The sequence below is a fragment of the Magnusiomyces paraingens genome (genome assembly GCF_902498895.1).
Source record: "Magnusiomyces paraingens strain CBS 517.90 genome assembly, contig: contig2, whole genome shotgun sequence".
In the NCBI taxonomy this organism is placed as follows: Eukaryota; Fungi; Ascomycota; class Dipodascomycetes; order Dipodascales; family Dipodascaceae; genus Magnusiomyces; species Magnusiomyces paraingens.
Window position 1 is genome coordinate 2,392,314 of NW_022474068.1, and position 23,947 is coordinate 2,416,260.

The following is a 23,947-nucleotide window of genomic DNA, read 5'->3' on the forward strand; positions in this document are numbered from 1 at the left end:
ATAAATATATATCCTATATATATTTTTAACATCAACTCTATTTCTATTGCAACCTTCACACTGTCGCATTCATTGCATTATGATACTCTGCATTAATATTAAACTCACCCACATTTCCGTCAATAAACACCTCCTTTTTATCTACAAACACAGTGCACTCCAGCCTCGGGTCGTACAAATGAACATTGATCATGTCCTTATCGTTTTCATCTACAACCGCAAAAGAATATACAGGGTTTGACACCTGTTCTAATGGTACTAATCCCCATGTCTCTTCAAGTGGAGCAAACATCCCTATTGCGTGTGATGTCTTGAGCTGCTGTCTGGTCTCGCTCGTAAATGGAATCTTGTAGTAGTATCCATAGTTGACATATGTCTTGTCGCGATCGGCTTCCGTAACATCATAAGATGGTGGGAAAATGAGCTCTGTGCACAGAGAAGCTGTCTTTTCAATCTTGCGCTCAAGACAAGACAGATTGGTAAAGAGAACAAAATCCCGTGTTACGGCCCGCACGTTCTGCCCATTCAAATCGCAAATGTGAACAGTCACACGAATATATTCTCGTGCATACACATACCAAGGCTGTTGGCCAGCACGCGACTCTAGTCGCAAAATAAACCCATTAGGTATCTGCTTATCCAGTGACGCAAACTGGATAAACTGGAATCGACGGCAATCTTCAGGCAATAGAAAGATGGTGTGCTCTTGCGGGAAGCTCACAGGGATCCCATTGGCTCCAATCACACACAGCCGCTCAATATCAGGGATCAAACTGTCACCCCTGTTGAAATAATTCCAAACAAGTCGATTGATTTGCAAAAACGTCTTGAGAACATAGGTCTGATCACCACGAAGAGGGTTCTTCATGGAGCTGGTTGACCAAGCTCGCTGCTGCTCAAGTGGTGGGAAGGTATCAAGCTCCATCTCAAACGAACAGTGGCCTATTGAAAAGGTGAAGATGGCCTCATTGAGGGCTTGCACAGCAATGGCCTTGGTGCGGTAATTCATAATGGCCCGGATGTAGTGCGAACATGGCCGGTTATACCCCCTCATAAGACGCGTGTATTTGTCACGTTCAGGGCTCACAAAAGCTGAAAGATCGCCGCACTTGGTAATGGCTTCAGTGATGTGGACGACCAAGTGAATGTAGAGGGTAAAAATGGTGGCGTTTTTTGTCACGGAGTAATTTCTCGTAATGACTATTTCAAGGTTCTTGATCACATTTTCAAAAGAGGCCTTGAGAAAATCAACTGTTCGTGAGGTTAATTTACGCGAAGCTGCGATTCTGCGCAAAATGTTGAGCTCCAAAAGAAGCTTGTCTTCAATATCACGGCCCCGGAAAATCTCAAAATAAAAAATAGAAAAGAGCTCAAAAAACTCACGAAGTTGTCCAAACTTAAAGGAGTTGACAGTGCCATTAATTACATTGTCCGCAACAAACAAGTCCTCATCGGAAAACCCCCATGTTTTGGAAATGTTAATCCACCCAACTACCTCGCGAACTCGTGTTTTTGCAATCTCACTCCAAGAATACTTTGGTTCCAGGCGTTCGTAGCAGCTGGGACCTCCAAACAAAAGATTCATAATGGTCCGTAGCACTCCGTCTAAGCTGATGCTCATGACATCAAACGGGAATGAATCAGGAAGAGAAATATTAGGCAATTCTAGAAATACATTCTTGTCAGTTATGCCATATTCCTTGCAGAGCTGGTCGGGAAACTTCCAATTCTGTTCATCGAATGGATATTGACTGCAAACCCGGTTGTACCACTCAAGGTTCTTCGTAAAAGCCTGGGTGCGTACCAGTTGATAGTTTATCAAATGGAAACTGAAAAACCCAGAATAGTGCGTGCTTGTAATATTCTTAAGAAAAAACCGCTTAAGGCCACAGACTTTGCATGGACAGTCGCCACCAAAAAAATTGGCATATCCCATCTGTAAGCTGCTGGAAATCAAGTCGCCAGAAACAAATCCAAGAAAGGCTCTAATGACTACCCATTTTTCAATTTCGGCGTCATAAACCCACATACCTTCATTTCCAAGTGCTTTAAAGTCATCAACAATTGTCTGGTAGTAAGTATGAGCTATAACACGTTCACCTTTTTTGGTTTCCTTTGGAATGAAAAAGACAGGGAAGGTATTTTCCTGTTTTGCACGCTCTGACGGTGGCAAATTTAAAAGCACAAGGTTTATCTGAATAAGCTCAACATCGTCAGTGACAAATGAGTTGGAGTCGTCAACAATAAGAGCAAATAACAAGTCATATGGTGAGTTGAGAATGCCCATTTTCTTAAGGCGAAGCGCGTTTTCCGTAAAAAAATTTGTAAACTGGTACGACTCCGGACAAACAAACGGAGCTGTCTTTATCATGCGAGACATTTGCGCAGAGCCCATCATGTGGGAAATAATTAGACGCGGAGATAGGTATTCAAGCCACGACACGCGTTCGGAGAAACATCTGGGGCAAGAGTATTTGGGTATCTGTGCACCCTCCTTAAAATCGCCATATGTGTAAGCAATGCAAAAGTTTTCACAAACGGCAACACGCTTTACCTGAGTTGAAAACATCCTGTTGAGAATTTCAGGCGCACCGTCTCCGGTAGGGTCTGAGCTCGCACGAATTGCCCGAAGAAAATGGTTGATTTGGCGCTCGTGCTCTGCCACATTTTTAAACCCCATCTGGTCAAGAATATCGTGAAATACTCGGCGCGTCAAGTTCTTGCGATAAAACAGGTGGTAGTAGAGCTTGACATACCGACTGCCTTCAGGATTAACGTGTGGATCAAAGTACTGAAGTGCGCGTGCTTTGGCAGAGTAAAAGCCTGTTGACACACCAAACGGTGGTACAAGTGGCGAGCCATCAAGAACGGACCCGACCGGGTACCCTGGGAGCGGTGTCAACAAGGGTTGCTCCGGATTCTCCGGGAAGGCGCTGGGTGGTTGTTGCTGCTGGGTGTTGCCATTCATGGCTTGCTGGGGGGTTCCGATGGAAAGCCTCAATATTTAAATACTTGTGGGTTAGGGGTTTATTTTTTTTTTCTGTCAAAACTTTTTTTTTTTTCTGAAGGCTTTGAAGAGAACCGAAATCAACAAGCCACACAACCCGAGAAAAAAATGTCAAGCAAAGAAAAAGAATGGATCCCGCCCCAGCGGTACGTCCCGGGTCCCGGAATGCCTGCATTGCCGCCACAACTTTATCAGGATTCCAACAAAACTGTCGATGAAGTTGCTGAAGAGCTTAAGAAAATGCCCTTTTTTATGACTGAGCTCGATGACGTTGATGAAAACGATGAAAACTCACGCAATCAGATTGAAGCTCTTAAAGCCCTCGCATATGAAGGTGAACCAGAAGAGGTTGCTGCCAACTTTAAAGCCCAGGGTAATGAGCAATACAAACTGAAACGGTACAAGGATGCTGTTGAGTTCTACACAAAAGCTATCAACGTCGAGTGGCTCGGAGAAAAAGGCGAAGATCCAGAGGAAGGCCGCAAAATCAAAATGGCATGTTTTTCCAATAGAGCTGCTTGCAATCTTGAACTCAAGAACTACCGCCAGTGTATCAATGACTGTAAGATCGTTCTTACTCAGTTTGAGCCGGCACATGAAAAGTCATTGTTCAGAGCAGGCAAGGCTTACTTGGGTGTGGATCGCGCCGATGAAGGAATGCAACTGCTACAGTACGGTGTTGAGGTTGTTCCGGATAGCAAAACTCTTCCTGGGCTGCTACAAACTCTGACTACTAGACATAACACCAAGCTTGAACTAGAGCGTAAGCGTCGCGAAGCCGAAGAACTTAAGCAAACAAAGAAGCGTAACCTTGAAGCCTCTATTGCTGCTCATAAATTTACCTTACTCAAAAGCGCAAACACTGAAGACGATAGCTCGAGTCCGCTTCCATCAGATGTCAGAATCCATTTGGAAGACGATCTCAACCCTGCTTCAACTCTTATTGTCCCAGTAATGTTCTTATACCCTGTCGACATGCAATCTGACATTATCCAACAAGCTGATGTGGACTCGACAACCATCAACGAATACCTCCAACAACTCTTTGGTGATGAGCTGCCTCCATGGGTTTGTGAGGATAATAAAAACGTTTCTGATTATTCCAACATCAAAACACTTGAGGTTTATGCTCAAACTGACTCTGGTGGCCTCGTCAAGGTCGGTAAAGCATCGACTTTAGCTAAGGTTTTCTCATTAGAAAAGCCCGTCGTCCCTATAATTGATAGTGTCCCTAGACTTTACGTTGTGCCCAAGAACAAAGCCAAGGAATGGCTTTCAAACTGGAACAAAGATCATGCAAGATACCTATTATATGGAGAATAAACGTCTATGAAATAATTAAATAAATAATTAAATAAATAAATAAAAATAAAAATAAAAATAAAATAAATTCTACTTTGAATAATACCCACTATCTTGCTGGTGGCGCGAAAGATATTCATTGGCAATGCTGTCCCCTAAAACAGCAGCATTGGTCATCCAATGCTTAACAACAGCCATGCGCAAGGGGTCAACGCGCTTAGCCGAGTAGTTCTCATTCGAATCAAACACATCACCGTGATTATTGCTGCCACTGCTACCACAACTGCTCGTACTGCCGGAGGACGATGATCTCTTTAAATCATGCAAAAGGTTCGTAGGTATCACATCACTGGGTCGCGCAAATGGTGCAAGCACTAAATCTTTTTGAGGAACTACTTGTTGCTGAGAAATGTACATTATGGCAAGCTCGCGTTGTCCGTTAGTGTCACCTTCCTTGGCAGCAATAGTCCAAAGCATCACACAATCTTTGATACCAAACTGTGAAATAAACTGCTTGTATTTGGTATCCACTCCAGGTATGTTGTTATTATTATCAGGAGTCATCAGAGTACTGGGTGCAAAAGCATTAGGCTCTGTGCAGTACTTAAAAATATCCGAGGCAGTAGACATAACAACATCCAAATACTCTTCCTTTAATGACAGTGCAGCCAGGCTTACATCCCAAAAAGCCTTACCCATATCCGTCAAATCCAAAATGTTGCTTGGAACAAATGAAGCAATGAATTGCAAATCTCTAAACAAAGTTCGAGTATAATTGCTGTGAGACTTGAAGATGCGACGCAGTTCTTCCGCAATTTCATCAGTATTAGGTATCATTGCGATTGCAGCCTCTGCTGCTGCTGAAGAAGAAGTTCCAGTCAATATAGCTTGGGAATGGCCATCTAGGGAGTGCAAGACTGGTTGGGCATAAGTATTGCTAGCAAATGGCGTTGACGACACCACAGAATCTGGATTTGTCATCCCAGAAATACTATTTCGGCGACTGTCAGCAACACCTCCACAATACGTAGACTCTGCAAGTCCAATGGAAGGTGCTTCTGCAGTCGTTGTACTGTGCTGTAACCGCGTGGCCGACAATAATGGCGTGTTGATTTCAGACCCTATAACAGAAGGAGGTCCTGCAGAATTTACACGAGGATAAGCAATAATTGATGACAAATTATTTGCATTGCCAGCAAAACTTGTATTGCTAGTCGCAGGCACGGTATTAGAGGCACTAAGTATATGGACATTGTTAAATGCTTGCATCTGCAAAGAAAGAACAACAAGCTTTTCAAGCTCGTAGAATGCCTTAAGTTTGGCCATAGGTGAAGGGCTGACTGATGCTCGATACAATAAATTACCATAAACTTCCTCATAAGGAAATTGTGCGGAATTGCTTGAATCAAAGTTGCTGGAAAAAAAAGTCTGTAAGTCGATCTCTTTAAGCTCAGGGGCACCAGAAGAGTACTGAGGAGATGAGACATCTGTAACAATTTTGTTAATGTTGGTAATTGTAGTATTGACATCGTATATTTGATCATTGCCGTGGGGAGGATTATTTAACTCAATTGCCTTGGAAACAACTGAAGAGGCAATCCAAATGTCTGTTTCAGATCCTATGAAAAAGTTAGTATTAATTCAAAAAAAAATAAAATAAAATTTAAACTTACCAGTAGACCAAGATTCAAGTCCTAAATCCGTATAAATGAGACTAGTGAGACGCATGCGAATATTTAAAACAAGCTGTCTATACGCCTCGCGCATTTTTGAGTTCTCCACGCTGGTTGCTTGTTGAATGCGTGGAGGTGGGGCCGGAATAGAGTCCTCCAAAAATGGTGACGAAGAATGAATGGAAATTGATGATGAGGATCCCGATCTCATGTGATGAGGTAAAACAGTTGAAGAAGTGGATGGTTGTTGCGAATGATGGGATACAGGTTGATTTAACATCATGTTAAGAGAGTGAGGTGTAGACATTGACGGATGCATATAAAAGCTGCTAGTTTCCTTTGCTCTCCCAGTATTAAGACTATGACTGCTACCAGAGGCAGTAGCATGCATATAAACCTCTTCATTCAAACTCTTGTTTCGCCGGTGACCAAGTTTTTTTTCTGGTGGAACTGGAGTGATGCGGGCTGCTGCAGCAGATGAATGTGGTCTATTGATGCTGAAATCAAAGTTGGGCTCTTCTTGGTTCCATTCATTGGATGACTTAGATTGCAAAGAAGGTGGGAAAACCTCAAGCAGATTAGGAGAGGACTTTAGAGTGCGATGACCCCGCAAACTATACGAACGTTTCATCTCACCTTGTGTACTACTAAAAGTTTTGTTGCGTGAGTGGTGAGATTGACGGTACATATCAGGAAAAGAGTCGATTGAGCCACGACGACGTAGATCTTTTTCAACATCGTTTTTAGAAGAAGAGTTATTAGAAGAATGACCAAAAAACACACCTGCTCCAAACCCCAAAAATGAACCTGCACCAGAGAGGGAAGCGCCAGCACCTCCTCCTGAGTTCTTTTTAATCGACGGTGGCGCCGGTGGAAGAGTATGGACATCCAGTCCTTCAAACTTCACAATTGAGTTCCACAGATCAGCTCGGAAAAGTATCGAAGTTGTAAGATATGAATTTGCCTTGCTAGGATGCTCAGTCAATGCATCGCCAATGATGCGTTTCACAAGGTCGTCAATTTCAAAAGAAAAGCGATGCAAAATCTCTTCACCAGAACAGAAATTTTGTATCTGTTTATCTTCAAGCCATTTTTCAGTAGCTTCAGATTCCTTGTCGTTAAGCTTCTTAGGAATTCCAAAGTTTTCTTTAGAAATGAAGATAGAATCAAAAAGGCCAGTAGAAAATGAAGATGATGGGGGAGTGGCATTGCCAATCGAATGACGCTTGTTGGAATAATCACGCTTAGATGATGATGATGATGAAGAAGAAGAAGAAGAAGAAGAAGAGCCAGTAAGCCGCTTAAATGTGTATGCAGCAGCTGAAGACAATGAAGTTGTAGAACTATTGCGCTTAAGAGTATTTGCGCGAAGCGAAGAAGAAAGAATAGAAGTGAATGGTGGTGGAGGATCTGAAATCTCCCGCTCTTCAAATTCTTCTTCAGTATCATAGCACTCGCCAGTTGACCCCTTGCGCAAAACAGTAGAGACATCTTTGGAGTGCGCCCACAAGGACGTAGTTCTAATTTCAGTCGAATACCAAGCCTTAATGCGAAGATCATTCAAGTTATGCATGAAAAAGTCGCAGACACTCAAACTTTGTTGCAAAAAAACGTGGTATGGCCCACCAATATAATCATAACAATCAATGTCTGCCGAAACAAGGTCAAGAGCTTTTTCCTTTGACTTTTTAATGATACGCAAAATGTAGTAATTAACCTCCTGAATGGCGATGTTTAAAGTGCTAGAAGACGAGCCCAACGAGGGTCCAACAGCATTATAGATTTGGATCAAAGCCTTAGAAGCATTAAAGTATTCACAGGCTTGAACATAGTTTCTCAAAGCAGTGGCTTTATTTTCTGAATCAACCAAAAACTGAACAAGGTATCTAGAAGACTGTGGACTTAAATGAGACCAACTATTATTTGGAGTTACAGAAAGTTTGTTGAAATCGCCGTGCCAGTAAGATTGGGTATTATTACTAGGCTCCCAAGGCATAGGCAGAGAAGGAGACTGGAAAGAAAAGGATGAATTGCCAGCATTAAAGAAAGAAGTTGAAAAGCTCATATTTGCATTGTCACAATCTTCAACGTTTGTATCGTCATCAGAATCACTCTTCTTTTTATAAGATTCATGTTTCTTGGGGTTAAAAAGAACTGACGAGTTTTCGGAAATGATATTGTACAAAGCTTTGACAACAAGTTCCAAACACATGCGGTTTGCGGGAGGGATGGGAGACTTTTCAGCATCAAAAAAATTGAACAAATTCAAATCTTCATAATCATCATGAGAAGTTTCATCCAAGATCTTGGTAAAGTGGTCATCATGAAAAGAGTTAAAGGGCCTACCTGCAATTGTACTCTCATCAACATTGGTCACAGTATTGTCGTCACAAACACGGAAAATTTGCCAGTTCTCCAAAAATGGGTGTGGTAAACGATTGGGGGTATTGGAAAAAGACGTACCAGGCATACTCGAAGAGCGAGAATGTAGGTAAGGGAACTTCGCCAAAAGTTCTTGTGCAGCGGGTTCTATGTCACTCTTAATATCATTAAGATTCCATTCAAATGCACTATCATCAAGTTCAAAAGAAGATGAAGATGAATCATGATCATGGTCATGATCATGGTCATCTTCATTTGGATAATGACTTTCTTCTAAGCAGGTAAGACCAGAGTTAACATGAATAGCAGGAAGTGTAGCTGCACTTCCTCCAGCATTTGGATGAAGATAAAATGAAGGGGCACTATCAAATGGTGATGTCCCAACAAGACTACTAGACGCAGATGTCGACAAAATGTTTCCCAGTGAATTTCTATGTCGGTCTATATTGACTGTGTGCATGGATGGTTTACGCTTCAAAAAGAAGGAAGCAAACAGTGAAGTGTAAAGAGTGTAAATGTCAGCTGGTGAAAGAATAATAAGCTGGCCAGTAAACGATCCACCTTCAAATGGGTAATTTATAAAGCTTTCATCTAAGTCAAAATTTGCCGAAGCATTAGAAAGTGGTGAGTGAGAAATAGAGGGCTCAGAAAAAGACTCCTCAGCAGGCTTGTTAAATGGAATGGGGCCTGTACCAGTATTAGTGGGAACCGATGCTGGTGCTGGTGCTGGGGCTGATGCTGATGCTGATGCTGATGTAGATGCTGATGTAGATGCAGATGCTGCCAATGCCTTAAATTGGTCGTAAAGAATAAGAATTTGGGTTTGGATTTCATAAGGAATATGCAAAGCATCAGAAAGAGGGTCTAAAAGAACAACCTCAATATAGAGCTGAAGATGGTGGAAAACAGTAGTCAAGATTTTCTGGCGTTGTTTCTGAGAAATATAAAAGTCATGCAATAGGCCAAACGACTCCGGATGGATCACTATATCATGGAGGTACTTTGAAATAAAGTACCTGTGAAAAATAAACTTAAGAGCTTTATCTCGTGAATGATCAGAGACTTTTGACAAAGTTAAAGAAACAAAAGCCTTAAACTCTTTAGGCATCTTCTCATTTGGGGTATTATTTAAATGGTTGAGCAATTTAGTTACATAAGTGGTGATAAATTTTTTGCTTAAATTTTCAAGCTCTGGTCCAATAGATGATGCAAAGGCGTTAGTAGGAGGCTGTGATTGACTTCGCTTTGAATTTTTGGGGTATGAAGCGCTAAGGCGCTGGAGAGAAGATGCAGCAGGAGATGGACGGGTTGAAAAAGTTGGGGTAGCCATTGCTGAAGAAGGAATAGCAGGAAGCTCAGGAGAAGAATATGTAGAAGTTGGTGCAGACGTAGTGGAGGGAAAGAACGAAAGCATTGGTGTGGATGAAGATGAAGTTACAGTAGGGATTGGAGTTGCAAAAACGTAGCTGGTAGACGTTGAGCTAGCAACGGGAGAAATATTACAAGGGAATGATGAAGTAACTGGAGTTGTATTCATAAAAGAGGACTTGGAAAGAGATGCAGGCTGTGGTTGTGGTGGTGAGGAATGGTTGGATGAAGGTATGTGAGTGAATGGTTGTGAAAGGCCAGGCTTTTGAATTTTGGTTGAGAGTAAAAACTGGCCGTCTTGAAGCATTCCAAGGACGAGTTCCTCAACACCGGAAAAGTCGTACTTTTCAGAAAAAATAATGCGGTCAAGAATTGCAATGATGAGCTTATGATACTTTGAATTTTTATCAATGTCAAAAACGAAAGCAAGAATAAATGAAAAGTAATCATTTCGTTGTTTTGATGTTGAGAGTGGGGAAAAAAATGAAAAAAAGATGATGTCGAGTGAATTTGATCTGTGAAGCGCAGCCAAGTCGTCCATCGGGGAAGTTGAATCAGCAGGGGTTTCGAACAAAGCATTGATTGCAAGTTCGTTCATTACAGATATACAAGCACAAAAGAAACTAGGTGAAGTTTTAATGAGTGTGATAAAAGAGTTTAAGAGACCTCTGTTGGAAGTTTTGAGAAATGACATAAATCCAACTTGCTTTTCATATGCGCCATCATCTTGTAAAAGAGAGGTTGCCACATCGACACACTGAACATAAGGAGTAGCAAACTTGTTTGGCTCAAGAGATGCTTTTCGGGCCATGTTTGAGTAAAAGGTTTGAAAAGAAGCTTGAAGACGGTTATAAATATTGTAGCGTAAGACTAGCATTGCCAGGCGAGACGCTGTATCGTGAGAAGTTTTCCTTGCAACGGTTAGTTGAATGTCTAATTGTATGAGAGAATCGAGAGAGGGAACTTTAAATGGTTCCAAAGGAGATGAAGTTCTAAAAGGCTGGCCATTGTTACTAAATGTCCGATTAAGAGGTATGCGAGAAACGGAATGTCTCAAAGATCTGGGGAGCAGCCTAGTTTGTGAAACCGATCGGGAATGAGACTGTGAGCGTGAATGAGACTGTGAGGCCAACGGTGGTGGAAGAGGAGGAGAGGAAATAAGTGTTGGATAGGCAGGTTGTCTAGTAGGGGCAATATTTGGGGAAGAAACGTGACGAAAAGCTGCTGCAGCAGTAGCTGCAGCAGTGTTGACAGAATAATTATCAGAATAAGTCATAGATAAATCCACAGGGGAAGATGCGGGGATGAGAGGCTGTTGTTGTTGTTGATGATGAGAGAGAAACGGCTGGTTTTCTGTAGTAACGCTAGTGTTGTCATATGATACTTGTGGCTGCTGCAGGAATGTTTGGTGCAGACCGAGGCCATGACTTACAGATGGCTGGGGGTGCAAAATAGTGGTGGATGAAGAGGAAGTTGCTATAGATGAAGCAGAGGTGTCGACAGTCAGTGCAGAAAAGCTAGATAAAAAGCTATTTTGATCTGCTGTGAGGTGAGTGAATTGAATGTCATTGTTGTGATTATTGTTATTATTGTTGTTATTATTATTATTAATGTTACTAGCGGCTGTAGGAGTGTTTGTGGTAATTGTGTCTTGTGAGGAGTGTAACGCAGAAATATTGTTGTCGTTTGTAGTAGGTAAGGACGTGATACAAGGGGGTGGAGGGTCCAGACCAGCTGGTGAAAGAAGAGAAGTATTTGAAGAAGAAGGAGAAGTTAATGATGATGAAGATGAAGATGAAGAAATAGATGATGTGCATAAAGCAGCAGCAGAAGAAGAAGAAGAAGAAGAAGAAGAAGAAGCCAAAGGATCAACAGTAGTTGGTTTTAGTTGTGGCTGTGACGAAGGTTGTGTTTGTGTTTGTGATGAAGGTTTCTCAGGAAAGGTAAAGTTTGGCTGTAAATGGTGAATTTTTGTAGACATGGCGCGATAACTTTAAATAAAACAAGGTTAGTTAGTTAGTAGTAGGACGCAGAGAATGGAAAGGGGGTAGGTAGGTAGGTAGGTAGGTAGGTAGGTAGGTAATAAGAGTATATAAAGTTTGTGAAATATTTTGAAAAATAATGAAAACACGAAAATTTGATTTTCAAAGTAAAAAAAAAAAAAAAAAAAAAAAGAAAAAAAATTAAAAGAAATTTTTATTTTATAAAAAAAAAAAAAAAGATGGTTTTTTTTTGAGTAGAAAGATTTAGGATTGGACAGACTTACCATGTGGATGGAGTGGGTATTACTATTTCTTGCTATGCTATGCTATTTTAAAGTGTTTTTTTTTTATTTTAAGATAAGTATAGTTTCTAAAGTCTAAGATTCTAGGTGAAGAAGAAGAAGAAGAATAAGAAGATATGTCTATTGAAGAAAGCTTTATTTATTAAAATGAAGAAGAACAAATAAGATTCTGATAAAACTCAGGTCAAACTAAGGTCATGGTTAAGTTTGATGGGAAAGTTTTTATTTTTTGACGGAAGTTTTGATAAATAAACTGGACTCGATCGCAACAGAGTGTATATTATTATTATTATTATTATTATTATTATTATTATTATTATTATTATTATTATTATTATTATTATTGTTATTATTGTTATTGTTATTAAAATATCAAAGATTTGAAAGAAGTGGAATAGATATCGGTTGCAGAGTATCAGTAATTTGAAACAAACCCGTCAATTATAATGATTTTTTTTAAAAAAAAAAAAAAAAAAAAAAACTTTTGGAGGGTGGTTAAACAGTGCAAAATATCATGTGACTTTACATGATAATCCATTAATCGGGTTTTGAACAACTTTACAAATGACCCGAAAACCGACTGACTCATTTATTACTAATTATTATATATATTACAATCTTTTGTAACTTAATTTTGAATTAATGTCTTTTTTTTTTGTCACAACCACCATCAAACCAGCTTGGGAAAAATTTTTCACCACCGCTTTAGTTCTTCCCTTTTTCTTATTACCACCACCATCAAAAACATCACCATTCCAGGTCCCGTCATCTCCCACCGATCACACCAAAGATGGCTCCTGCTGCCCGTCCTGAAAATGTCCTGAAGGTACGTCCGATTTGATTTTAATTATTTTTCAAGTTTTAAATTACTAATTTTTCCGTTTTTTTTTTTTCTTTTATTTTTTTCTCTTAGAGGGCCGATGAACTCATCGCTGTGGACCAGTCCACTGCCGCTTTGGAGTTACTTTACGAAACTCTCACATCCAAGCGCACGCGTAATGTCACCATTGAGAACCTCGAGCCCATTGTTTTGAGATTTATTGATCTTGCAGTTGATCTCAACAAGCCTAAGATCATCCGTGATGGTCTCTACCAATACAAGAAGCTTGTTCAGTCGACCTCAATCTCCTCGCTTGAGCTTGTCATTAAAAAGTTCATTCAATTGTCTGAGGATAAGGTGGCTCAGGCTCAGGCCAAGGCTGATAAGATCACCCTTGATGCTGATGATGATCTTGAAGCTACTGAATCTCCTGAGGACATTCTTTTGGCTACGGTGTCTTCTGAGCAGTCCAAGGACAGAACTGACCGTGAGGTGGTTACCCCCTGGCTCAAGCTCCTCTGGGAAGCTTACCGAATTTCTCTTGATGCTCTTCGCAACAACTCTAAGCTTGAGATTCTTTACCAAAAGGTTGTTTCCCAGGCTTTTGACTTTTGCGTCAAGTACTCTAGAAAGACTGAGTTCCGCAGACTTTGTGACATTTTGCGTCTTCACCTTTCCAATGCTTCACAAGCAAAGTCTTCCCCTGCTCAGCATCCCATTGACCTTTCTGATCCCGACACTCTCCAACGCTTCCTCGACACCCGCTTCCGTCAACTTGAGGTTGCAGTTGAACTTGAGCTTTGGCAGGAAGCTTTCCGCTCTGTTGAGGATGTCCATACCCTTTTGAGTGTTTCCAAGCGCCCTGCTAAGCCTGCCATGATGGCCAACTACTACGACAACTTGGCTCGCATTTTCCTTGTCTCTGGTAACTACCTTTTCCATGCCACTGCTTGGTCCAGATACTGGGGTCTTCTTGTTCAATCCCGCAATGTTCGTGAAGAGGAGCTTGTTCGCGTTGCTTCCTTCTTTTTGATTGCCACTTTGTCTATCCCCACTTTCCCTCAATCTCAGCAGCTTCGTAGCTCCCAGGACGATGGTGATCAACGTCACCGCAACAGCAGACTTACCAATCTCCTCAACTTGTCTAAGAACCCTACCCGTGATGCTCTTTTGAAGCAGGCTCTTTCTAAGAATGTGTTGAGTTATGTCCGCCCTGAAATTCGCCAACTTTACAACATTCTTGAGGTTGACTTCCACCCTCTCGGCATCAAGTCTCGCGTTGTTCCTGTTATTTCCAAGATTGCCGAGTACAAGGAGTATACTCCTTACTTCAAGCCTCTTTACGATGTCATTTTGACTCGTCTCTTTCAGCAACTCTCGCAGGTTTATGAGACTGTCAAGTTTGACTTTGTGATTGACTTGGCTACTTTCCCTGCACCCTTTGACTCGACTCCTGTCTCTATTGAGAAGTTTATTGTGCGCGGCTGCCACAAGGGCGAGTTCAACATTACGATTGATCACGAGAGCAGATCCATCACTTTTAGAGATGGCATTTATGACGAGTCTTCTGTCAACAGCAGCATTGCTGCCTCTGCATCTTCTTTGCAGTTGACTCCCTCGGAGATTGTGCGCACTCAGCTTTCTCGTCTTGGGTCCACTCTTTTCAGCGTCATCAACCAGGTTGATGTTTCCTACATTGAGGGCCGTGCTCTCCTTCGCAAGCAGGCCGTTGACCGTGCTCTTGCCGGCTTGAATGACGAGAACCTGCAAACTCTTGAGCGCATCAAGGTTATTGAGCGCCGCCAGCAAGCTGCCATTGAGGAGCAGATTAAGCTTGAGGAAGAAGAATCCCGTGCCCTCCGTCGCAAGTTGCAAGAAGAGCGTGAAGCTGAGAAGCAGCGTCTTGCCAAGGAGGCAGCCGCTCGTGAAGAAGAACGTCGCAAGCGTGAAGAAAATGAAATTTTGGCTCGTGAAAAGCGACGTCTTGCCGAGGACATCAATTCCAAGGGTATCATTAGCATTGATGTTACTAAGTTGGATGAGATGGATAGTGATCAGATGAAGGCTCTGCAAATCAAGGAGTTTAACAAGGTGAGCGAAGACTTGAACAAGAAGCTCAAGTCGATGGCTCGTCGCAACGATCATATTGAGCGTGCTCTCAGACTTGAGGAGGCCGCCAAGTGGCAAGAGGAGGCCAAGAAGCAGCAAGAAGCAGACAAGAAGGTTCACCAAACTAGATATGTTGCTCTTTTGGCCAGCAGCAAGAAGGACTATGAAGAGAAGCTTGCTCTTAAGAAGCGGTTGATTAGACTGCTTCCAAGTTTCCAAGAGCTTAAGGACACTGTCTATGCAGCTCGCAAGGAGGAGTTTGAGCGTCTCAAGAAGGAGAATGCTGAGAAGCTTGAGGAGGAGAAGGCCAAGCGTCTGGCTGCTGCCAAGAAGCAGCGCGCTATTGAGCGTGAGCAGGAGCAGCTTCGTGTGGAGGAGGAGAGCCGTCTGCAGCGCGAAAAGAATAAGCGCATCCGCGACGAGGAAGAGAAGGCCAAGCGCGAGCGCGCCGAGGCGGCCGCTGCAGCTACTGCGGCCCCGGCTCCGGCTCCTTCCACCAGCGGTGCTTACAGACCTCCCACAGGTCGGGCATCTGCCAGTGCAGGTGCCGGTGCAGGTGCGTCTGCAGGAGGTTCTAAGTACGTTCCTCCATCTCAGCGTAGCCACGATGCTGGCGCTGGTGGTTCATCTTCTTCAACTTACTCGCGTCCTTCTGGAGGATCTTCTTATGTGCCACCATCGCAGCTCAACCGTGATTCCGGAGCTTCTCGTCCCTCGCCGTCCAGCACTTCTACACCTAGTTCTGGTGGCAGCAAATACGTTCCTCCTTCCAAGCGCCGTTAAAAGTTTTATTTGATGATGATAATGATGATGATGATGAAGTTGTTGATGTTGATGTTTTTTGTGTAAAGAAGATGTTGGTTTTTTTTTAAAAAAAAAATAAATAAAAAAACTTAAAATTAATTAAAAGTGCAATTAAAAGTTATTTTACTAAAAATAAAAAATAAAAATAAAATAAATGAAAGACTGCCAGCTGGTTATTGTAAAATTTATTTATTTTAATTTATTTTAATTTATTTTAATTTATTTTAATTTATTTTAATTTATTTTAATTTTAATTTAAAATGATTTAATTTGATTTAATTTGATTTAATTTGATTTAATTTAATTTAATTTAATAATTAAATTATACAAGTGGATTTTTCATGTTAAGGAATAACACGCCTCCACAAGACTTGTTAGTCTTGTATGGTATACAACATACATCTCTTATGTCGTGAGAACGAAAGGCTTTCATCTTAAACTAATTAGTATTATAATACAATTTAATCTAATCTAATTTAATTTAATCTAATCTAATTTAATCTAATTTAATTTAATCTAATCTAATCTAATTTAAATCAATTATATTTAATTTAATTTAAATTGAATTGAATTGAATTGAATTGAATTGAATTGAATTGAATTGAATTGAATTGAATTGAATTGAATTGAATTGAATTGAATTGAATTGAATTGAATTGAATTGAATTGAATTGAATTGAATTGAATTGAAAATATAAAAACAACAAAAAATCGAGTTACAATTAAACTATCTTTCATCTATCATTAAATGACATCATTATATATATAACTTATTATAACAAAACAGAAATTAATAGGCATAGCAATATCATTAAGTACCATTAAATACATTATTTTTCATTTAGCGTAAAAAAAATTTTTTTTTTCAGCCAATATAGTCAAGTCAGTCAGTCAGTCAGTCAGTCAGTCAGTCAGTCAGTCAGTCAGTCAGTCAGTCAGTCAGTCAGTCATACATTCATTCATTCATTCTAGCCAAGGTTAGTTTTCGTTGTAACCTTTATTCATAAATCTAAAATTCCAATGTATTCATTTATTATCCTTTGACTTCATCAATACTCTAAACCTCACACAGACACATGCAGAAATAATCATGATGGTACGATACCATAAAGTTGTTCTGCTTGTCCTCCAAGAGCTGGATGTAAAAACCCAGACGTTGAAAATAAACCATTGTATTGCCAAATCTTCATTTCCTTACGAGCCAAGGCCCACATTTTATTTCGAGCTTCTTGAGATGCATCATCTCCTGGCTTAAATTTGGAAATATCACTATTTTTATTATTCGAACCTAATCCATCACGATATTGCCATTGAATAAAAACATTGGGAGTTGTAGAATAAGCTCGTAATTTGTCTTCACGTACTAACTCAGAAATTAATCCATCAACAGGAGTATTGAGTTGTAGTGACATACGCAAAAGTAATTTCCGAGCACCTGTGGGAGTGATTGCATATGCAGTAGTACACATGAGTTCATTTTGCCAACGAATTGCTCGCTCGTGAGGTCCAAGTTCTGATCCATCGGCGTAAGGGATAGGTTTTCTGTGAGCAGTTGGGTCATAATAGACATGCTTATATTTTGCTCTTTCCTTTTTTTCAAAGCACCCACCGAATTGTAAAATATCCCAGTGCTGGGCCATATAAGGATCATTTTCAGTGGCAACATAGTCTTTGGGGTTTCCATGGGGGGCAGCTTTTGAGTTTGTGATATTCATTGCACTAAATGCAGGTAAAGCATCTTGTAAAGCGTCTGCGAAATTGGCCATCATTTGGCGGACATTAACGTCCCAGGCAGAATCTGCCTCAAGAATGAGAACAGATCCCCATTTTTCTTTAAGCATTTGGCGCCAAATATTTGCGTGTGATCGTAGACATGCAAGCATTCCACTTGGTTCCTTTGGCCATTCGCCTGCACTTGGTGGAAGGCCTTTGAGTGTGAGATCTGAGACTTTCATTGCAGGCCAAAGGTCAGGAGTGATTCCAGCAACATCTGATTGGAGTTGGATGATATCATCAAGATCGTAACGAGTATCGAGGTTGATATAAAAAAACTTGTGAAATCCGAGGGTAGTGTTTGCTGGGGATTTTAAGGATTTTTTTGAAGAAAAGGGGGAGAAAGAAGAAGAAGAAGAGGTACTACTGCTGGAAGGGTCATTTGAAGAGGATTCAGATTTATATGGGAAAATAACTGATGTTGAATGAAGACAAATGACTATTGTTATGATTAAGGAGACTGAGATTCCCACAATTAGTAAAAGTCTTCTTGATGCTTTATGTTTGATTGAGTCAAAATATGACATGATGATAGTGAATGTGAAGAATGTTGAAATAAAAAAAAAAAAAAAGTAATAAAAAAAAAAAGAAAAAAAAGTAAAAAAAGTAAAAAAAGTAAAAAAAAATTAAAAAAAAAAAAAAAAAAAAAAGGAGGATTTGTTCTATATTTTATATAAGAAAAAGGTTTTGAAGTCACAATTGGTTGCTTTATAGATTTACGAAGAAAAAAAAATACCTTTCCTATCAATAAATACTTACTACTATATGGTAATAACCAAAAAAAAAAAAAAAATAAAATAAAATAAAATAAAATAAAAATAAAAAATTGAATTTTTTTTTTTTGGTATTCTTCTTGTTAAACCTCCTTAAGAAAATGTCCCCAAAAAAAAATAATAAAAATAAAAAATAAGCGATAACAAAAAAAAAAAAAAAAAAAAAAAAATCACTTCAGGGTTTTTTATTTTATTTTATTTTTTTTTTTTTCATTGTTGGAATTTCTAATTTTAAATCTCCATATATGGAATTTATTTAGATGTATCATTAAGTTACAACTTGATATCTTATCAAATATTAAAAAATTAATAAATAAATAAATTTACAAATTAATATCTTTAATTTTTTTTTTTTTTTTTTTTTTTTCAAATCATTTAATGAAGATTTCTTTTTTCCTTATTTTTTTTGTTTTTTTTTATGATTGAAAAAAACGAGGTTTTATTTTAAAAAAAAAAAAAAAAAGAAAAAAGTTTGGTTTTCATTCTTTGTTTGAATTATATTTTTATTATTTTTATTATTATTAATATGAATCATATATATATATATACATATATATATATATATATATATATATATATATGACCATCAGTACTAAGAATTTAAGTTTTTTTTTTTTTGCTGTATACTGCACATATGCATTCCTTATTTCTTTTTTTATTTAATTATTTAATTCTTTCTTTTCTTTTGTTTAAAATAATAAAAAATCAGTTACTGAATTGTAATTCATAAAAAAAAAGAAAAAAGTTTTAATTATTTCTTTTGCAAAAATCATTTAGAATATATATATATAAAATTTCAAGTTATTCAAAAAAAAAAAAAAAAAATACTCAAATATACTCAGTATTTTATATACAAATTAGGTAATAATATATATTAAATAAAAATATATTTTAAAAAAAAAAAAAAAGTATTTATCAAAATACTTTAACTCATTTTTAAAGTTTACTAAAAAAAAAATGCACTAAAACTAACTCTTAAACTTTTTTTTTTTTAATTTCATCACTGGGTACAAAACATCATGATGGTACGATACCATAAAGCTGCTCCGCCTGTCCTCCAAGTGCTGGATGTAGAAATCCCGACATTCCAAAAATTCCATTGTATTGCCAAATCTTCATTTCCTTACGAGCCAAGGCCCACATTCTATTTCGAGCTTCTTGAGATGCATCATCTCCTGGATTAAATTTGGAAATATCACTATTTTTATTATTCGAACCTAATCCATCACGATATTGCCATTGAATAAAAACATTGGGAGTTGTAGAATAAGCTCGTAATTTGTCTTCACGTACTAACTCAGAAATTAATCCATCAACAGGAGTATTGAGTTGTAGTGACATACGCAAAAGTAATTTCCGAGCACCTGTGGGAGTGATTGCATATGCAGTAGTACACATGAGTTCATTTTGCCAACGAATTGCTCGCTCGTGAGATCCAAGTTCTGATCCATCGGCGTAAGGGATAGGTTTCCGGTGAGCAGTCGGATCAAAATACACATGTTTAAATTCTGCTCGCTCCTTTTTTTCAAAGCACCCACCAAGTTGTAAAATATCCCAGTGCTTGGCCATATAAGGATCATTTTCTGTAGGAACATAATCTCCTGGCTTACCGTGAGGAGCCATAGGAGAGTCTGTAATGTTTAATGCACTCAATGCTGGCAATGCTTCTTGAAACCCCTTTGAAAAGTGGGCCATCATTTCGCGTACGTGAATATCCCAAGCTGCATCCGCTTCAAGAATTAATACAGTCTCCCATTTTTCCTTCAAAGTGGCGCGCCAAATGTCTGCATGAGAACGTAAACATCCAAGTAACCCTAGGGCAACTTTTGACGGCCAATCATCCGAAGCTGGCGGAAGACCTTTAAAAGAGTTTGGTTCAATTTTTCTGGCAGGCCAAAGATCTGGAGTAATTCCAGCGACATCGGATTGTAATTGTATCATATCTTCAAGATCATAGCGTGTATCAAGATTAATATAGAAAAGTTTTTGAAATCCTAGAGTGGAATTGGCAGGAGACTTTAGGAGGCGCTTAGATGAGTTTAAAAATGAAGCACTGCTAGGATTGTTATTAATTGCAGTGGTTTGTTGTTTTGCACTAGTGGAACCAAAAATAGTTGTTGTTTTAGTATTTAAATATAGTAGTGCACTTAATGTAAATAATACTAAAGGACCAACAACAATCAAGAGAATTTGTTTTGAAAATCGACGTCTAAGTGATTCTAAAAGTGGTAGCATTTGGAATTGATATTAATGATTAATTGAATAAAGATAAAGAATTGATATTGAATGATTGAAATATATATTTAAAAAAAAAAATAGAAAAAAAAAAAAAAAAGGGAAAAGGAAAAGGAAAGAAAAGAAAAGAAATCAATTGAAGGATTTTAGAGTGGAATTGTTTATTTATATATATATATATATATATATATATATATCAAGGATTAGTATTAGTATTATTATATTATAATTGACCAAATAAAAAATGAAACTAAACAATTCAATAATTCCCTTGTGCTAATTTTTTTTTTTTTTTTTTTTTTTGTCTCGAGGAATCATTTATTATATAAAATTAGCTTCTTTTTTTTTTTTTTAAATCTAATATGATTATCCTTAGGTTATGCTTCAGAAATTGTATAAAATTTGATTGTCAAATCTTAGAAAAATTATGACTTTACTTTTATATATTTATATATATATACCATCACCAAAATAAATCTTCCGGATAAACTATTATTGAAATATTGAGGAATCTTTAAATTCAAAATCAAAAACCACCCATGTCTTTGCAATATACTCAAAAAAATTTATCAACCTAAATAAAAAAAATTTTGGAAAAAATTTAGAAACATCAATCTGAAGGTAATATATATATATATATATATATATATATATATATATATATATATATTTATATTTATATTGTATTTAAAATATAACTAAATTTGATTTTTAAAATCTGTAGATAATTGACGTTTTAAATTAATTTGGTGGGTTTTATTTTTTTTTTTTTTTTTTCCTAGGTAATGCGTATATATTATGTAATTTCATGCGTCTGTGTTAACCCTTTTTTTTTTTTTGTTTATCTAATTAGATAATTATAATTAGCCTTTAGCCGCAAATCAATTCTATTAAAAATAAAATACCAATTTGGGATTGTGAGGCTCATAATAATTATTATTATGATATCATAGTAGTTGAAAAAATTAAATTAAATTAAATTAAATTAAATTAAAAATAATATTTGAAAGGGTTTCAATTCAATTGTAATGATAGTCACCTTAAATATATATTTAATAATTAAAATGTACTACAATTAGAAAAAAAAAAATTTCAAAAGAAAAGTGATTTTTCTAACTCCCCCACTGATAATGTTGTTGTTGTATGTTATAGTGATTAATTCCCATAAAGCTGCAGTAGGTTTATTCTACAAGTCACGGATAAAGGAGTCCCGACATTCCAAAAAAAAAAAAAAAAAAAAAGAAACCTTCCTTGCAAGTCCGTTTCCAAATACATCTAAACGTCTTCACCAATTTACTGGAAACTAAACCCCGAGGTACCCGGTTTAACGTTGGAAATTGTCTTCTGTTTTATGTTGATATATATATAGGGAAAAGTTTAGTATAAAACTATCTTCTCTTTGTTAAAAAACTCAGTAATAAGTTTATCCAACAGAAATAATAAGTGGCAGCTACATGTTGCACAGAAGTCCTTTACAAACACCATCAAAAATAGTATTGCAACCTGCAATGGAGTCATAGTAAAAAAAAAAAAAAAGTGGTTTGTACTGAGCTTTGCTTTTATTTACAAAGCATATAGGCTTTGAATCTATTTGATTGAAAAAGAAATGATTATGATGATTTTAAAAAAAGGGGGTGAAAAATATTCTTTTTTTTTTATTTTTAAAAAAAAATAAAATAAAATATTTAAGCTATTATCTCATTTAATATTAAAACCGGTATGTAAAATAAAAAACGATTAAAAAAAATGGTCATGACAATTAGTAAAGTAAACTTTAACAATTTGTACAAAATAAAACCAAATGTATTATTATATATATATTTATTATTTTACGGAAAATATATATATATATATATATTTAAATTATATCTTCTAGAAAGTATTATTTCTTTTTTCTTTTTTATTTTTTTTTTTTGGATTTTTTCTTTTGAGGGTAACTTAAGGTTTATTCAACTACCAGAAGACAAAAAGTATATAAAAATAGTAGATATCATTAATAATGCCACAATTGAAATAAAAAAATAATAAATAAATAAACAAATAAACAATGGAGAATTAAAAAGGATTTTTATTAATAAAAGAAGAAGATTTTTTTTTTTCTTTTCAATCATAAAGTCCTGCCCATTAAATTAACAAAAAAGGCATTGCCTCGGATACCAGAAACACACACACACACACACTCATCCCCTCATTTTTATTGTTGCGAACATTTTGCAAAACACTTTGTTTTTTTCTCTCCTCTAAGTTTAAAGCTGAAAAAGTTGCGCAGTTTTATATGTGGGCATTTGATTCCAACTAACTACAAGTCTAGGTAGATATTCATGTAATTTATGAAAATATTCCGAAACGATTTGAAGCGATGAAAAAAAAAAATAAAATAAAATAAAATAAAATAATTTTAATTGTGATCCGAGAAGCTTTTGGAAAAAAAATTTAATATTCATAGTATACTAATTTTATTAATTGAAGGTGAAGCTTCTTAGTGGAATCCCTTTGAAAAGTGGACCATCATTTGGTGTATATGAATATACAATACATCATTACTCTTTGCAATTTTTTAAAGACATTGGAATGTATTTGGATCATATCATTAAAGTTTTGGCGTTTTTATGAGTAAAGATGTTTATTTTTTTTTTTTTTTTTTTTTTTTTGGAAATAAAAGAGTCTATAGACTCTTTTAAACTAGCTAGTTTGATGAAGATGAAAAAAATATTAAAAGAAGAGGATAATTTTTTGGTGTTACAGCAGTCATATTGAATAGAATAGGTGCAAGCTGAATATAAGCAATACAAAAGGATTGAAAAGCTTAAAAGTTACAGAGTTTGTTTAATGCAATAGACGTTTAAGTGATTTGGTAATCATTATGAATAGTTAAAAAATAAAAATAAAATATGAAGCTTCATCCTCAGTATAATTTAATATATTAAATTATTAGATTTTTAAGACTCTAAATGTTTTTTTATCCGCCTTAATAGTGAAACATTAGAATAGTTGTTTTTTTAAGAATTCATTTTTTTTTCTAAATTTATTAAAAAAAGAGTTACTCTTTTTATTTATATTAAATATCTTATGAATTTTTCAATAATTTTTTTCTTTTTTTTTCTTTTTTTTTTTTTCTGTTCATTTGTCTCTATTTTTTTTCTTATAAAAAAGTATATAGATAGCTAGTTTGTCCATCAGTAATTCATTTCTAATCTCAATATCAAAAAGAAAAAAAAACATTTTAAAATCTTATCAAGCTTCCTTTAAACCATTCAGAAATATATATATATATCAAATATTGCTAAACCGCCTCCCCTTCCATTTTTTATCAGATCTATTAAGCTCTAGTATTAGTGAGTCTGATTATTATTTAAAAACAGTAGCTATAGATTATTATGATTTTCAGAATGAAAATATATATTTTTATAAAGGTTT

General features: G+C 36.8%; 6 protein-coding genes across 6 annotated transcripts; 2 read left to right on the forward strand and 4 right to left on the reverse strand.

The window, feature by feature from the left end:
• Positions 1–55: 55 nt before the first annotated feature.
• Positions 56–2,968, reverse strand: SAPINGB_P002490 (uncharacterized protein; the record flags this gene model as incomplete). The annotated part of the gene is made up of 1 exon (XM_031997209.1): positions 56–2,968. One exon carries the CDS (start codon positions 2,966–2,968, stop codon positions 56–58), a length of 2,913 nt encoding a protein of 970 aa, XP_031853100.1.
• A 147-nt stretch (positions 2,969–3,115) lies between these two features.
• SAPINGB_P002491 (uncharacterized protein) lies at positions 3,116–4,330 on the forward strand (the record flags this gene model as incomplete). The annotated part of the gene is made up of 1 exon (XM_031997210.1): positions 3,116–4,330. One exon carries the CDS (start codon positions 3,116–3,118, stop codon positions 4,328–4,330), a length of 1,215 nt encoding a protein of 404 aa, XP_031853101.1.
• A 69-nt stretch (positions 4,331–4,399) lies between these two features.
• SAPINGB_P002492 (uncharacterized protein) lies at positions 4,400–11,713 on the reverse strand (the record flags this gene model as incomplete). The annotated part of the gene is made up of 2 exons (XM_031997211.1): positions 4,400–5,928; positions 5,983–11,713. 2 exons carry the CDS (start codon positions 11,711–11,713, stop codon positions 4,400–4,402), a joined length of 7,260 nt encoding a protein of 2,419 aa, XP_031853102.1.
• A 1,093-nt stretch (positions 11,714–12,806) lies between these two features.
• Positions 12,807–15,728, forward strand: SAPINGB_P002493 (uncharacterized protein; the record flags this gene model as incomplete). The annotated part of the gene is made up of 2 exons (XM_031997212.1): positions 12,807–12,842; positions 12,930–15,728. The coding sequence occupies 2 exons, from the start codon at positions 12,807–12,809 to the stop codon at positions 15,726–15,728; spliced, it is 2,835 nt and encodes a 944-aa protein (XP_031853103.1).
• A 1,109-nt stretch (positions 15,729–16,837) lies between these two features.
• SAPINGB_P002494 (uncharacterized protein) lies at positions 16,838–18,049 on the reverse strand (the record flags this gene model as incomplete). The annotated part of the gene is made up of 1 exon (XM_031997213.1): positions 16,838–18,049. One exon carries the CDS (start codon positions 18,047–18,049, stop codon positions 16,838–16,840), a length of 1,212 nt encoding a protein of 403 aa, XP_031853104.1.
• A 1,263-nt stretch (positions 18,050–19,312) lies between these two features.
• SAPINGB_P002495 (uncharacterized protein) lies at positions 19,313–20,530 on the reverse strand (the record flags this gene model as incomplete). The annotated part of the gene is made up of 1 exon (XM_031997214.1): positions 19,313–20,530. The coding sequence occupies one exon, from the start codon at positions 20,528–20,530 to the stop codon at positions 19,313–19,315; it is 1,218 nt and encodes a 405-aa protein (XP_031853105.1).
• Positions 20,531–23,947: the final 3,417 nt, after the last annotated feature.